At 37.9% G+C, this 17,997-nt stretch overlaps 1 protein-coding gene across 3 annotated transcripts in view; it reads left to right on the top strand.

Moving 5' to 3' along the window:
* Positions 1-17,997, top strand: part of fhod3b (formin homology 2 domain containing 3b) — a 105,979-nt gene that overhangs the window by 64,465 nt on the left and 23,517 nt on the right. For all 3 annotated transcript variants that reach the window (XM_087812312.1, XM_087812311.1, XM_087812313.1), the window contains exons 4-5: positions 4,459-4,526; positions 7,036-7,141. In XM_087812312.1, the coding sequence (XP_087668438.1) occupies positions 4,459-4,526; positions 7,036-7,141 (174 nt within the window). The remainder of the gene's footprint in view (positions 1-4,458; positions 4,527-7,035; positions 7,142-17,997) is intronic.

The raw sequence follows: 17,997 nt of genomic DNA, 5'->3' as shown, positions 1-17,997 counted from the left end.
CAATACTACACATATATACTTGTTACTACACTATCACAACACCAGAGTCAAGTACTGGACAATACTACACATATATACTTGTTACTACACTATCACAACACCAGAGTCAAGTACTGGACAATACTACACATATATACTTGTTACTACACTATCACAACACCAGAGTCAAGTACTGGACAATACTACACATATATACTTGTTACTACACTATCACAACACCAGAGTCAAGTACTGGACAATACTACACATATATACTTGTTACTACACTATCACAACACCAAAGTCAGGTACTCCACAATACTACACATATATACTTGTTACTACACTATCACAACACCAAAGTCAGGTACTCCACAATACTACACATATATACTTGTTACTACACTATCACAACACCAGAGTCAAGTACTGGACAATACTACACATATATACTTGTTACTACACTATCACAACACCAGAGTCAAGTACTGGACAATACTACACATATATACTTGTTACTACACTATCACAACACCAGAGTCAAGTACTGGACAATACTACACATATATACTTGTTACTACACTATCACAACACCAAAGTCAGGTACTCCATAATACTACACATATATACTTGTTACTACTGTATCACAACACCAGAGTCAAGTACTCCACAATACTACACTTATATCCTTGTTACTACACCATCACAACACCAGAGTGATACGTATTGTATCAATAGAATATCGACAATACACAATACACAATACACACACACCTAAATGTAAACAAAGGTCTGAACAAAACAGTGACGGCTCATTGTTCGCTAAATACTGTATTTTAATTCTACGTGTTTTTTTTGCGAATTCAACACTGTTCCAAAGCTATTGGTTGGCTGGGCGGCAAAGCATGATGGGAGCTGTTCATGTCAGCTTCACTGAGAGGGTTGTTGAGAACGATGTTGAGTTTTCAAGTTCAAACTAATGTTGTTAAAAAGTGAAAAATGAAACTTTTAAAGCGAGGAATGTTTCAACGTAACTTCAGAGTCAAATGTGCTTCTAGACTTTTTTTTTCCCTCTGAAATATTTGGCTCCATCTGGTCCCGGAGTAAAGCGAGAATATCTTAATGCTGTAACAATACCTGCCAGGCAGCATTGATCCAACATAAGTCTCATATCCTCTGCCAAAGCTTTCAGAATTTATTCGCCGCCACCTTTGACCCCAACAACTCCGGCTCACATCTCCATTTCCAAGGCTGACCTTCACCTCCACGGAGCTGCTGCCACCACTTTTACTGGAGTCCTGGCGGCCGGAGGCTGCGACGGAGCCAACCTGTGGATACGATCACGCACACTTCGTCTTTTATTACACAAGCTTTTTTTAAGAAACACAGAATTAGGGCATTTGTGTTCTTTACACGAGCGCCGTGGATGCTATTAGCAGGTGATGACACATTCATAACGCCGCAGGATCCACCAATGTTTGCTCTAAAGTAGGGCAGCTTTGAAGGAAAGACTTTTACCTTACATGGTCCTGCAGGTACTGAAGGTGTCGTTCAAGTCCAGCCAAAAAAACTTTCTTTGTCGTTGCTACCGTGTGTTGTGCGAGCGAGTTTCGAACACTACTGCTACGTTTTTTTCTTAAAGATTTAAAGAAATTCAAAATTTATATATATTATATATATATATTAATTTTTATCAAAGGATGAACAACTAAATTATTCTTATTATTATTCGAAATCTATTGATGAGAATAAAAACCCATAGATTGATAAATACTTATTATTTCAAACATTCATCAAATATGCAACTCATTTTGCAGACAAAAAGAAGAAAAAAAAGAAAGAAGCAAAACAATAACAAGAAACAAAACAGTTTGGAGCAAAAAATGTGCTTATATTTTAGGATTTTTAACTCTTTTTAGGACTTTTAAGATATTCTAAGTCTAAATAATATAACGTATAGAATGACCCAGAAAAATAATAAATCTGGAACAAAATATAGATTTAAAAAATCTAAAGATTGGTGGAAATGAGCTGCTTGGCAGAGGTCTGCGCCCTCTACTGATTTCTTTTTACTTAAACATGTTTTTATTTTAGAATAAAATCAAATATTGGTTTACTTTATGACCTGTATCGTCCATTATGTCATATCTTAGTGGAAAACAAACCAACAAGAAGTCAGACATATGAAGCGAGCAGTAGCTCCTCCGAGTACCAGGAGTAGATCTGGTCCCAGTAGAACCTCCTCACGCCTCCTTCCTCTCGTCCACAAACACATAAATCCTCGTACCTGCAGCAGCTGCGACGATTTATTTCTCGTTCATGTTGTTGTCGGCGCGACTCGCCAGCTTCTGCGCCGCGAGAGGAACTCGACGCAGGAAACATTCTGAACCGAAGACCCTGGCGCTCGTAAATAAGGCTCTCCTCCGAGATAAGAAGGTATTATTACCTCTGCCAAGGAGTGGCGTTGCTGTTATAAACGTCAGAGGCCGAAAAACCAAATCCAAGATCCCTTTCTTTAAGGGATCTGAACCCATGAAAGTTGATTTGACTTGTATGGCCTTTCTCCGCTTCTGCTAATGCGACTGTTACGTGAGTTTGGTGATAAAGTATCGTCGTTTTTTCAAAGTTTAAAGGTCAAATTTTCGTAATGCTAGCAAGCTAACATCCGTACCGGTGCGGCGGAAAAGATCCGACATCCTTGAGTTTCATTCCCAGCGTGACTTAATTCTCTTTCATACATTGACAATAAGATGAACTCCTTGGCAGAGGTATGCACCGTCTCAGTGCCTTTCTATCCGAGTCTCTGGAGAACCTCAGGGGTCACTCCATGTCTAGAAGGATCCGAGGTTCGCCAACACGAGCGGCGAGCCAAGATATTTCCATCAGCTGAAGGGATTTTTAGCTTCTTGACGACGAGCCTGAATGGACGTCTGTTCCGCTGAAGCCTCGGCGAAGGCGACTGTGTTTCTCACACTTCAGAACAGGATCAGCAGCAGCTGTTCGTGAAGACCAGGAGATCCACAGTCTCCGGAAGTGGTTACCTCTGCCAAGGAGCTTTAGGGGTCGTCTCTGTGTATCCGTCGGATGGTTAGAGATCTCTTAGTGTTGTTTTTTTTTAAAGGGAAATGTTCGTAAATCAAAGAAGAAATCGATGATAAAAATGACGATGTTTTGAATAACCATCCATTATTTTCAGAGTAATCTTTTTTTTAAGAGTTAAAGGAAAATGTTTTTGTTTATTTTAATGTAGCGACTAGAGTCTTCTTCTTCATCTTTGTCCGAAAAGACACATAAAAACATCCAAATTCCTCCAATTGTCTGTGACGTCCATCTTGGATTGAAGCCTGAACATGAGAGATTGTTCCTGAAAAAACTTAACTAAGTCTTTGTTTTGAGCTTGTTTTTAGCGCGGGATCCCAGTGTGTCAGGGTAAATCATGCAATTACAATGTGTTTCAATGACGATAAAGATAAACTACAGATAAAGAGAGAGAGATGGATGGATGGATGGATGGATAAACAATATTGATCCTCTGTCTCCTTTGGGAAATAGTTTCTCCAGCTCACAGCAACACAGACGATAGATTCATGAAACAAGAACAAAGTGCAATAAAAAGAAATTGCAAGATGACACAGTCTAAATATAAAGATGAAGAACATGGATCAACATACAGATTTATTTAAGTTAAATTACTCAGAAAATAATCCCAACCCTTAGCCGACTTGATCGCGAGTAGAAAATGTTTAAACTTTTAATGGATCCTGAAAGTTTTCCCCCCAAAATTACTTTTATTATATTATTTTTTATGTATTTCATTAGTTTGATTCCAGCAGCTGCACTTTGATCAATTATCAAACTTAATAAACCTCTTCTTTGTCATGTTCTGTCAGCATTATTTTGTGGATAACTAGTATTTTTGAATGTCGTATTAATTTGGATCAAAACCCAGAGCTTGGTGATGCTTTTTGGTTTGTTTACTGTTGTTTACACAAACTGTTCTTCTTGGGCGTGGTGTTTTCATCGCAAAAAAATTGAAGTCAATTTAGTTCCTTGGCAGAGGTATGAGCCGTCCCAGTGCTTCTCCGGCGTGAGAAGGTGTTTGCTGCTGTGGATGTGAAGGTCGTGTGTTCAGGAGGTTAGAAACACTGCATCAGGATCTGCAGTGTCTGCAGAGGTGGTTTTTCTGCTGAGTCACAGCCAGGACCTGCTCAACACTGCCCCTCTCTGGCGGCTCCGGCTCATCGCTCCGCCGGGGGGGAAAATGATGGCAGCGATATCTGGAGTTTCCACATGTGATCCGTGAGCTCCGGAGCCAACGGTTCTGCCACGACTGTGTGTGAAGCTGCAGCTTTGTCAGCAGGAAACGTCCACTAATGCAGCACAGATGTGGCTCCATCGTTTCTACCGTTTCTCTCGCCATCGTCACCAAAGTGTCCGAATCACGATCATCTTCTGACTCCATCTTCTCTGTCTCTGCAGAGAAACTCTACAACTCCAGCGGCCGAGACCTTCGTCGAGCTCTCTTCTCGCTCAAGCAGATCTTCCAGGTAACTTTTCATCAAAACCGTTGAAAAAAAGTTTTTATTTTGGTCTGAGACAGTTTGTCTTCGTGGCAGCGGCGGCGGCGGCTCCGGGTCCAGGTCCAGGTTCTGGTCAGACTTTCTCACACTGAGCCGGGCCTGGCAGGCCCCGGAGTGGGGGAGGGAGGGTGAGAGTCAGGAGGGAGAGACGGTGGGAGATTAGCAGCAGAAAAAACCTCAGCGTTTTTAAAATAGAATTGAGGAGATTTATGGCTGTTTTCATCCACGGACCCCCTGCTGAGAGACGAGCTGGACTCGTCGTGCTCGGCGTTAACCGCCGTCTTCCTCCTGCCGGGACAGAACCGGTCGCCCCGTTTGCTCTTAAATAACCCAGATGTGGAGACGCAGCAGTTTTTGTCATCAGACGTGGAAGAAAAACTGTTTTTAGTTCAGAGAAGCAGATTTCAGACTCTTGGAGGGATTTAAAAAAAAAAAAAAAAGGTTTTTGGAAATTTAGATTTGATTTCATGAATTGAAGTCGTCGCAGTCGTTTACCAAAATAAAGTTTAAACATTTTCATACACATTATATTGAGACATACACATATAAAAAATAATAACAATAATAAATACATACATAAAACAATGATCCTCTGACGGAAAACTCATAAATTCAACACAAATAATGACAAATTATTATCGTATTATATCAACAACAATAAAGAAAAACAGAAGTACAAAAGTGGAAGGAGGTAGTTTTATATACATATGAACGTCTGTTTATTACCATATATGACATATTCGTGTAATACACGAAGAACACTGAGTATCCAAGTCACCATCAGGTCATTACAAAAACACAATCGTACAAGAAAACCAATGAAAACGATAGAAAACATAAACCATTGAGGTACGACTAACACTCAGTTACTGTATTAAAATGTTGTAAATCAGTTTAATTTCACACATTCACACCTAAAAGAAAAGGTCAGAGTGTCATAGTTTATTTGGCAACACAAGATAAAGTATCAAACATTAACATATGGAAATTCCTCAAATAGAATAAAGATGATAACTTTATAGATGGATCTTAAGATGAAGGCGAACAAATCTTTTTATTTGCTATTTTTCATACATTCCTTTTGATAAGATTCTGCTTCTCCGATCCACCATTTTGACTTTCCACTAACTTTAGACCCGCCCTCAACAAATTGACATTCTTAGCCAAACTTCATCTACTTCCTGTTATGGTGATATTTAACTACTTCAGGTCAGGAAGTATTCTGAGCTACTTCCTGTTATGGGGATCTTTAAGTGCTTCACTTCCAGAAGTATACTGGGCTACTTCCTGTTATGATGATATTTAGCTTCTTCAGGTCAGGAAGTATACCGAGCTACTTCCTGTTATGGTGATATTCAACTACTTCAGTTCGGGAAGTATATTGGGCTACTTCCTGTTATGGTGATATTTAATTACATCAGTTCAGGAAGTATACTGGACTACTTCCTGTTATGGTGATATTTAACTACTTCAGTTCAGGAAGTATAATGGGCTACTTCCTGTTATGGTGATATTTAACTACATCAGTTCAGGAAGTACACTGGAATACTTCCTGTTATGGTGATATTTAACTACTTCAGTTCAGGAAGTACTGTATAATGGGCTACTTCCTGTTATGGTAATATGTAACTACTTCCGTTCAGGAAGTACACTGGAATACTTCCTGTTATGGTAATATTTAACTACATCCGTTCAGGAAGTATAATGGACTACTTCCTGTTATGGTGATATTTAACTACATCAGTTCAGGAAGTATAATGGGCTACTTCCTGTTATGGTAATATTTAACTACTTCCGTTCAGGAAGTACACTGGAATACTTCCTGTTATGGTAATATTTAACTACATCCGTTCAGGAAGTATAATGGGCTACTTCCTGCTATGGTGATATTTAACTACAGCAGTTCAGGAAGTATACTGGGCTACTTCCTGCTATGGTGATATTTAAATCATTCACTTTCTGAAGTACACTGGTCTACTTCCTGTTATGGTGATATTTAAATCATTCACTTTCTGAAGTACACTGGTCTACTTCCTGTTATGGTGATATTTAAATCCTTCACTTTCTGAAGTATACTGGGCTACTTCCTGTTATTGTGATATTCAACTACTTCAGGTCAGGAAGTACACTGAGCTACTTCCTGTTATTGTTATATATTTACCTATTTCTTGTTCTGTCTACATACAGTTCAGGACAAGTTCAGTTGATTAATTTATTGTTGGGTTATACTGAGCTACTTCCTGTTTGGCAGATTTGCCTAGTTTTTGGTTTGCAATTTGACAAACCGTAGGAAATCGAGTCACATTTGTTGTGAACATACTTTGAGGAAGTACAGGGAGGGGAAGGGGCGGGACATTTGGCACCAGATGTTTGATTGACATGTCTTCTGTTTTTACATACGGCACGTTTTAGTGTTTAATCTACAATTAAATTGTCTTTTTTTCCAAGAACTTGTGAACACGTGTCTCTGTTGCAGGACGACAAGGACCTGGTGCACGAGTTCGTCGTGGCCGAAGGACTGACGTGTTTAATCAAAGTGGGCGCCGAGGCCGACCAGAACTACCAGAACTACATCCTCAGGGGTACGTTTTCTCCCCCGTACTTTCTCACCCCTGGATTTATGGCCGGAGCGCGAGCGAGGATGTTATTAATCAGCGCCGTAACACTTTCGCCGCCATAAACCCGTCCAGAACCACATGTGTTTACACGCCGCTCGTGAATTGATGGACCGGCCCGACGACCTCCTCGCTCGCACTCGGGTCGTGTGTAAACACACGCAGACATGTGTGGCAGGTGGACGCTGGATTTATCTGCCCGGCGGTGACGGGGCGTCATTTGTGTCCGGGGTGGGTGGGGTCATGAATTTGAAGCCTACGAGGAGAGTCAAGGTCAGGGTTTTAGGGCCTGCTGGGTGAGGCGGGTCACTCCAGCGCCTCGTTAACCTTCAGGATATTGTCGGCAGTTAAACTAATTTGCTTTTCTACTCTTTTGTCTAGTTTTTCTACTTCAGTCTTCCATCTTCTGTTCTGTCCATCTTTGTTTTATTGTAGGTCGTTGCCTCACAAAGTAGTTAAAGTGAAACTTTCACCGATCCGTCATTAACACGTCGATGCTTTCTTTGTTGAGCTGCTACACAAAAACTACACAAAACACACACTTACTGCTCAAGCAACTTTTCCTCATGTACTTTAACTTGACTACTTATTATGTCTTTGGATATTTAAGTACTTCTGTCTCTGGGTATTCTACTACTTCTGTCTTTGGATATTTAAGTACTTCTGTATTTGGGTATTCTACTACTTCTGTATTTGGATATTTAAATACTTCTGTCTCTGGGTATTCTACTACTTCTGTCTTTGGATATTTAAGTACTTCTGTCTCTGGGTATTCTACTACTTCTGTATTTGGATATTTAAATACTTCTGTCTCTGGGTATTCTACTACTTCTGTCTTTGGATATTTAAGTACTTCTGTATTTGGATATTCGACTACTTCTGTCTTTGGATATTTAAGTACTTCTATCTCTGGATATTCGACTACTTCTGTCTTTGGATATTTAAGTACTTCTGTATTTGGATATTCGACTACTTTTGTCTTTGGATATTTAAGTACTTCTGTATTTGGATTTTTGACTACTTCTGTCTTTGGATATTTAAGTACTTCTGTCTTTGGATATTCAACTACATCTGTCTATGGATACTCGAGTACTTCTGTCTTGTGATATTCGACTACTTCTGTCTATGGATACTCGAGCACTTCTGTCTTTGGATATTCAATTACTTCTGTCTATGGATACTCAAGCACTTCTGTCTTTGGATATTCAAATACTTCTGTCTATGGATACTCGAGTACTTCTGTTTTTGGATATTCAAATACTTCTGTCTTTGGATATTCAACTACTTCTGTCTTTGGATATTCAACTACTTCTGTCTATGGATACTCAAGTACTTCTGTCTTCAGATATTCGACTACTTCTGTCTTTGGATATTTAAGTACTTCTATCTCTGGATATTCGACTACTTCTGTCTTTGGATATTTAAGTACTTCTGTATTTGGATATTCGACTACTTTTGTCTTTGGATATTTAAGTACTTCTGTATTTGGATTTTTGACTACTTCTGTCTTTGGATATTTAAGTACTTCTGTCTTTGGATATTCAACTACATCTGTCTATGGATACTCGAGTACTTCTGTCTTGTGATATTCGACTACTTCTGTCTATGGATACTCGAGCACTTCTGTCTTTGGATATTCAATTACTTCTGTCTATGGATACTCGAGCACTTCTGTCTTTGGATATTCAAATACTTCTGTCTATGGATACTCGAGTACTTCTGTTTTTGGATATTCAAATACTTCTGTCTTTGGATATTCAACTACTTCTGTCTTTGGATATTCAACTACTTCTGTCTATGGATACTCGAGCACTTCTGTCTTTGGATATTCAAATACTTCTGTCTATGGATACTCGAGTACTTCTGTTTTTGGATATTCAAATACTTCTGTCTTTGGATATTCAACTACTTCTGTCTTTGGATATTCGACTACTTCTGTCTATGGATACTCAAGTACTTCTGTCTTCAGATATTCAACTACTTCTGTCTTTGGATATTCAACTACATCTGTCTATGGATACTCGAGTACTTCTGTCTTGTGATATTCGACTACTTCTGTCTATGGATACTCAAGCACTTCTGTCTTTGGATATTCAACTACTTCTGTCTATGGATACTCAAGCACTTCTGTCTTTGGATATTCAACTACTTCTGTCTATGGATACTTGAGTACTTCTGTCTTCGGATATTGAACTACTTTTGTCTTTGGATATTCAACTACTTCTGTCTATGGATACTCGAGTACTTCTGTTTTCGGATATTCAAATACTTCTGTCTTTGGATATTCAACTACTTCTGTCTTTGGATATTCGACTACTTCTGTCTATGGATACTCAAGTACTTCTGTCTTCAGATATTCAACTACTTTTGTCTTTGGATATTCAACTACTTCTGTCTCTGGGTATTCTACTACTTCTGTCTTTGGATATTTAAGTACTTCTGTATTTGGATATTCGACTACTTCTGTCTTTGGATATTTAAGTACTTCTGTCTCTGGATATTCGACTACTTCTGTCTTTGGATATTCAACTACTTCTGTCTATGGATACTCTAGTACTACTGTTTTTGGATATTCAAATACTTCTGTCTTTGGATATTCAAATACTTCTGTCTTTGGATATTCGACTTCTTCTGTCTATGGATACTCGAGTACTTCTGTCTTTGGATATTCAACTACTTCTGTCTTTGGATATTCAACTACTTCTGTCTATGGATACTCGAGCACTTCTGTCTTTGGATATTCAAATACTTCTGTCTATGGATACTCGAGTACTTCTGTTTTTGGATATTAAAATACTTCTGTCTTTGGATATTCAACTACTTCTGTCTTTGGATATTCGACTACTTCTGTCTATGGATACTCAAGTACTTCTGTCTTCAGATATTCAACTACTTCTGTCTTTGGATATTCAACTACATCTGTCTATGGATACTCGAGTACTTCTGTCTTGTGATATTCAACTACTTCTGTCTATGGATACTCGAGTACTTCTGTCTTGTGATATTCAACTACTTCTGTCTATGGATACTCAAGCACTTCTGTCTTTGGATATTCAACTACTTCTGTCTATGGATACTCGAGTACTTCTGTCTTGTGATATTCGACTACTTCTGTCTATGGATACTCGAGTACTTCTGTCTTGTGATATTCGACTACTTCTGTCTATGGATACTCGAGTACTTCTGTCTTGTGATATTCAACTACTTCTGTCTATGGATACTCAAGCACTTCTGTCTTTGGATATTCAACTACTTCTGTCTATGGATACTCGAGTACTTCTGTCTTCGGATATTGAACTACTTTTGTCTTTGGATATTCAACTACTTCTGTCTATGGATACTCGAGTACTTCTGTTTTCGGATATTCAAATACTTCTGTCTTTGGATATTCAACTACTTCTGTCTTTGGATATTCGACTACTTCTGTCTATGGATACTCAAGTACTTCTGTCTTCAGATATTCAACTACCTTTGTCTTTGGGTATTCTACTACTTCTGTCTTTGGATATTTAAGTACTTCTGTCTTTGGATATTTAAGTACTTCTGTCTTTGGATATTTAAGTACTTCTGTCTCTGGATATTCGACTACTTCTGTCTTTGGATATTTAAGTACTTCTGTATTTGGATATTCGACTACTTTTGTCTTTGGATATTTAAGTACTTCTGTATTTGGATTTTTGACTACTTCTGTCTTTGGATATTTAAGTACTTCTGTCTTTGGATATTCAACTACATCTGTCTATGGATACTCGAGTACTTCTGTCTTGTGATATTCGACTACTTCTGTCTATGGATACTCAAGCACTTCTGTCTTTGGATATTCAATTACTTCTGTCTATGGATACTCGAGCACTTCTGTCTATGGATATTCAAATACTTCTGTCTATGGATTCTCGAGTACTTCTGTTTTTGGATATTCAAATACTTCTGTCTTTGGATATTCAACTACTTCTGTCTTTGGATATTCGACTACTTCTGTCTATGGATACTCAAGTACTTCTGTCTTCAGATATTCAACTACTTTTGTCTTTGGATATTCAACTACTTCTGTCTATGGATACTCAAGTACTTCTGTCTTCAGATATTCAACTACTTTTGTCTTTGGATATTCAACTACTTCTGTCTATGGATACTCGAGTACTACTGTTTTTGGATATTCAAATACTTCTGTCTTTGGATATTCAAATACTTCTGTCTTTGGATATTCGACTACTTCTGTCTATGGATACTCGAGTACTTCTGTCTTTGGATATTCAACTACTTCTGTCTTGTGATATTCGACAACTTCTGTCTTGTGATATTTGATTACTTATGACTTGTGATATTCGACTACTACATGTTCCGGCAGTATTCAGCTAGTTCCTGTTTAGTGTGATTTTAGTGTTTTGAGTGACTTTTAGCTACTTCCTCTTCTGCAAGTTTCAGCTACTTCCTGTTTGAGCGGTGAAATTTAGCTACTTCCTGGTATGTGGCATTATGTTTGTGTATTTTCGGTTACTTCCTGTACGATGACATTCGTGATATGCAAATATTTTCTCTTCTGGCAACATATAGCTACTTCCTGTTATGTCAAATTCAGCCTTTTCCTGGTTAGTTTCATTTGGCTACTTCCTGTTCTGTGACATTAAGCTACTTCCTGCTTGGGCCAAACCTGGCTACTTCCTGTTTGGTGAAATACTGTTACTTCCTTTTAGGATGTTCTTTGGTTACTTCTTGTTCATTTCATATTTTCTACTTCCTGTACAGCTAACATTTGTCTTTTCCAGTTCGGAAACAAAAATGTGCCTACTTCCTGTTAATATGGTAACTTCCTGTACAAGATGGCCGACGGTCCATTTTCTACCGACACCAGCAACATTTGACCTTGACTGGTTTGATAAAAGATTGTTTTTTTTAGGTTTTACTCTTGAAATCTGTCTTATGTTGGTTGATTGATCTTTAAAAACACAAACTAAGAAACACAGTAAAACGTCATTGAAGTGGTTCGTGGTCTTGACCCAGTTTCTCTGGGAGGAGGAAGTTCTGGCTGTAGATCTTCTCCCTCGTGTTCTGTGAACACGTGTAGAAGAACAGATGCTGCACAAATCGATGTGTTTCTGGTGCTTTCCTGTCCGAGCATCAATGGAAGACTTGATCGCTCCATCGTGGAGTCCCTGAAGGCAACATCTGCTCTGAAGCACATCTGTCCGTCATGTGGTCTCCTCGCTCTTCACATTCCTGGACGTTTGAAGCCGAATGTACGTTTAGATTCCTCAACATTCTTGGGTTTCAAACTTTTCAAGTAAAAGTTGAAGAATCTGATGATGTTTGGATGAATATCTTGATGTTTCTCTGTCGACCTGAAGAACATCTCTCTCTTTCTACTTGATGTTTCTCTGTCGACGTGAGGAACATCTCTCTCTTTCTTCTTGATGTTTCTCTGTCGATGTGAGGAACATCTCTCTCTTTCTTCTTGATGTTTCTCTGTCGATGTGAGGAACATCTCTCTCTTTCTACTTGATGTTTCTCTGTCGATGTGAGGAACATCTCTCTCTTTCTACTTGATGTTTCTCTGTCGATGTGAGGAACATCTCTCTCTTTCTACTTGATGTTTCTCTGTCGATGTGAGGAACATCTCTCTCTTTCTACTTGATGTTTCTCTGTCGATGTGAGGAACATCTCTCTTTCTTCTTGATGTTTCTCTGTCGATGTGAGGAACATCTCTCTCTTTCTACTTGATGTTTCTCTGTCGATGTGAGGAACATCTCTCTCTTTCTACTTGATGTTTCTCTGTCGATGTGAGGAACATCTCTCTCTTTCTACTTGATGTTTCTCTGTCGATGTGAGGAACATCTCTCTCTTTCTGCTTGATGTTTCTCTGTCGATGTGAGGAACATCTCTCTCTTTCTACTTGATGTTTCTCTGTCGATGTGAGGAACATCTCTCTCTTTCTACTTGATGTTTCTCTGTCGATGTGAGGAACATCTCTCTCTTTCTTCTTGATGTTTCTCTGTCCATGTGAGGAACATCTCTCTCTTTCTACTTGATGTTTCTCTGTCGACCTGAGGAACATCTCTCTCTTTCTACTTGATGTTTCTCTGTAGACGTGAGGAACATCTCTCTCTTTCTACTTGATGTTTCTCTGTCGACCTGAGGAACATCTCTCTCTTTCTACTTGATGTTTCTCTGTAGACGTGAGGAACATCTCTCTCTTTCTACTTGATGTTTCTCTGTCGACCTGAGGAACATCTCTCTCTTTCTACTTGATGTTTCTCTGTAGACGTGAGGAACATCTCTCTCTTTCTACTTGATGTTTCTCTGTCGACCTGAGGAACATCTCTCTCTTTCTACTTGATGTTTCTCTGTCGATGTGAGGAACATCTCTCTCTTTCTACTTGATGCTTCTCTGTAGACGTGAGGAACATCTCTCTGTTTCTACTTGATGTTTCTCTGTAGACGTGAGGAACATCTCTCTCTTTCTACTTGATGTTTCTCTGTCGATGTGAGGAACATCTCTGTCTTTCTATTTGATGTTTCTCTGTAGACGTGAGGAACATCTCTCTCTTTCTACTTGATGTTTCTCTGTAGACGTGAGGAACATCTCTGTCTTTCTACTTGATGTTTCTCTGTAGACGTGAGGAACATCTCTCTCTTTCTACTTGATGTTTCTCTGTAGACGTGAGGAACATCTCTCTCTTTCTACTTGATGTTTCTCTGTAGACGTGAGGAACATCTCTCTCTTTCTACTTGATGTTTCTCTGTCGATGTGAGGAACATCTCTGTCTTTCTACTTGATGTTTCTCTGTCGATGTGAGGAACATCTCTGTCTTTCTACTTGATGTTTCTCTGTCGATGTGAGGAACATCTCTCTCTTTCTACTTGATGTTTCTCTGTCGATGTGAGGAACATCTCTCTCTTTCTACTTGATGTTTCTCTGTCGATGTGAGGAACATCTCTCTCTTTCTACTTGATGCTTCTCTGTCGATGTGAGGAACATCTCTGTCTTTCTACTTGATGTTTCTCTGTCGACCTGAGGAACATCTCTCTCTTTCTACTTGATGTTTCTCTGTAGACGTGAGGAACATCTCTCTCTTTCTACTTGATGTTTCTCTGTCGATGTGAGGAACATCTCTCTCTTTCTACTTGATTTTTCTCTGTAGATGTGAGGAACATCTCTTTCTTTCTACTTGATGTTTCTCTGTCGATGTGAGGAACATCTCTCTCTTTAAACTTGATGTTTCTCTGTAGACGTGAGGAACATCTCTCTCTTTCTACTTGATGCTTCTCTGTCGATGTGAGGAACATCTCTCTCTTTCTACTTGATGCTTCTCTGTCGATGTGAGGAACATCTCTCTCTTTCTACTTGATGTTTCTCTGTAGACGTGAGGAACATCTCTCTCTTTCTACTTGATGCTTCTCTGTCGATGTGAGGAACATCTCTCTCGTTCTACTTGATGTTTCTCTGTAGATGTGAGGAACATCTCTCTCTTTCTACTTGATGTTTCTCTGTCGATGTGAGGAACATCTCTCTCTTTCTACTTGATTTTTCTCTGTAGATGTGAGGAACATCTCTTTCTTTCTACTTGATGTTTCTCTGTAGACGTGAGGAACATCTCTCTCTTTCTACTTGATTTTTCTCTGTCGATGTGAGGAACATCTCTCTCTTTCTACTTGATGTTTCTCTGTAGACGTGAGGAACATCTCTGTCTTTCTACTTGATGTTTCTCTGTAGACGTGAGGAACATCTCTGTCTTTCTACTTGATGTTTCTCTGTAGACCTGAGGAACATCTCTCTCTTTCTACTTGATGTTCCCGACACGGCTGTAAGTCACAGAACCTTCACTTCCTGGTCTCCAGAGTGAGAACCTCCGAGAAGACATTTGTACTTTCATGGCCTCGTAAAACAGTCAAAGATGTTTTTCTTTTCTTTGTCAAAGACAAACCAGTTTTTACATCATATTTTCATATTTTGAACTTTATTGTATTTTATTGATATTATAATTATCTTCTTTATTCATTATTACCTCTGCCAAGGAGGTCACTGGTAGAATTATGTACTATTTCAAGAGTGGCTAAAAAAAGAGTAATTTTGCATTTTTTTAAATATAAATTTCTACTTTTATTTTGTACTAAAAGTATTTATTCTAACTAGGACAGTGACATAATTAAAAATATAATAATAGAAATAAAATATAAATATGAAATAAAAATATAAAGTAAAGATATAAAATAAAATAAAAAGATACAATTATAAAATAATTATAAAAATAAAAATGTCAAATAAAACAAATTGAAACATAAAATTAAAAAAAAAAAATGAAAACATAAATTAAAAACAGCATAAAAACATAAATTAAAAACAGCATAAAAACATAAAATAAAAATCTGAATTTAAAAAATATAAAATTAAAACATAAAATAAAAATATATATAAAACAAATATAAAAACATGAAATGTCATAAACCTTTTATTTAAAAAAAAAAAATTCAAAGCTGACTCTTCGTCAATAAAATTCAAAGCTTCACAAAAGTAAAACTAAATCTCCTATGATCTCGTCGGACCTACTTTTTCTATTTTCATCTTATCAAAGTCAGTTTTGGCAAAATGTTTGAAGCCAATTCAAGTTTAATTCTATAATTCGGGGGAAAATGTGATTTTAGGTTGAAGTCATGGTTGATTCGTGCTCACTGTCGTCTTCGGTTCAGAATCACACGACGACTCTCTTAGTAAGAATCCACGACGCCTCATCTCTCACTTCATGAACGTTACGCTGACCTCAGATCAGATGAACCACGAGCCAAAATGTTCTCTGTGTCTTTGTGTAAATGTTGCTCCTGTGTTGAATAATCCTCAAGTTTTTACTCTTTGTTTGTCAACACGTTTGCTTTGAGTTGATGTTTGGCTCTCGTGTGAGCGCCCCCTAGTGTCTGGAGGTGATGAGTGAGTAACAACTGAAACCAAACTATCGTGACAGACGTCCAGAGATCTTTCTCTCTTTCTCTTGATACGATGAATCAAACTCCAAGTCTGAGTCATTTGTTCTCCAACTGTAGGTTTCTTTAACATCTTAATTATTGTTGTTATTATTTTTCTAAAAAGAATCGACACAGACTTTTTTCTCTCCAGAAAACTCCTCCAGCTCTTCTGGGAAAGTACGAGACATTCTTTAGTGTCTTGGGTCTGACCCAGGTCTCCTCCCACTGACAGTTGTTCAACTGTGAGTCTCCTCACTTTACTAAATATAATTCATTAAGTTCTCGAGCCTCTTTATTTAACTTAATTAATCTTTCTACTTGTTTTATATTATTTATTATTTATTTATTATTATAACTATTATTATTTCACTTGTATTTATTTTTTTACTTGTTTTTATATCATTATTATTATTTATACCTTTATTATTATTACTACTATTATTTTTACTTTTATTTTTTATTATAACTATTATTATTTGACTTGTATTTATGTTTTTACTTGTTTTACTATTATTATTATTATTATTCATACCTCTATTATTACTATTACTATTATTCTTGCTTTTATTATTATTTTTATTACAACTATTATTATTATTACTTTTATTATTATTACTATTATTATTTTCCCTAAAATTTGAGTTAACTTAATTTATAATATATGTAAATATATAAAACTGTACAAATATAACAATAATATTGTTTCTTTTGTTTTTATTCTGAAAAACTTTTTATAAATATTTAACAAATTAACCTTTTTGTGAATTTCTTCATGACTTGTTTTATTTCAATCGTACTAAAAAATATATAATATAATAAATAAATAGATCCTAATTGAAGATTGTTTACAAATAAACTATAAATCTTATTCAAATTTTTATTACTTCAATATTTTTGTTTTCATACTATCAACGTACGATGATTGTCTAAAATATATATTAATAATAGAAATCATTATTATTAAAGCTACTTTTTTCATCTTTTGTCAAATAACTGTGACTGACCTACATCTGAAGACCAACGTATGCGACGTACAGTGAAGCTTCTGCTGGTCTGGGAGCAGCTTTCCTGCACATTCCTGTCGGAGGATAATTGGAGGATCGAGTGAGCGAGTCGAGGAAACACGTGGGTTCAAACCAGGGAACGTTTGCTTGAGAGAAATGGATTGTGAGAGTCCAGCGCCGCTGCCAGACTCATTGAACACTTCCAACTTTCTTTCCTTCCCATGATGCCGTTCATCTCTCCTGGAATCAGGCGCTGGTTGTGCGACATGTTGTTGTTTGTGTGCGATATGTTGGAGCTGCTGTGATGACTTCAACATTGTTGGATCAGATCCACGTTCAGATGCTCTTCCTGTTAACCCTCGTCCCACGTTATCCACGAGCGAAGGTTTCTCCGGGTCCTCGTCCTCGCCGACGGTCCCGCAGAAACGCTGACTCGTCTGGTTGCTTTTATAGCCGGGCCCGAAGTGGAAAGTGGCGGCGCTTTCATGACTCACTTCAGCAGGCGTGTGTGGAAACAGTTGTCGGTCGCGGACGGTAATTGCTGTGCGAGCGATTAGATGTTTCCTTTAAAACTCTTCTGACAAACCAGTTTCCACAATGAAGTGTAATTTTCTCGCTTTAATAGCGCGATGCTAATCTCAGCGCCGGCTCTCGCACTACTGTTTGGGATCTCGCTCGGAAAACTGTCGGAATGTTTGTGTACGTGTACGGAATAGTCACGTGCAGGCGATAGCATGTTAGCTTGTTAACTTGTTGTCTTGATTAGCTTGTTAGCTTGTTAGCTTGATTAGCTTGATTAGGTTGTTAGCGTGTTGGCTTGTTAGCTTGATTAGGTTGTTAGCTTGTTGGCTTGTTGGCTTGTTA

This window comes from Callionymus lyra, chromosome 17, assembly GCF_982586985.1.
Source record: "Callionymus lyra chromosome 17, fCalLyr1.hap1.1, whole genome shotgun sequence".
In the NCBI taxonomy this organism is placed as follows: domain Eukaryota; kingdom Metazoa; phylum Chordata; class Actinopteri; order Syngnathiformes; family Callionymidae; genus Callionymus; species Callionymus lyra.
The sequence above is the reverse complement of the archived record's forward strand: the minus strand, read 5'-3'. Positions and strand labels throughout refer to the sequence as shown.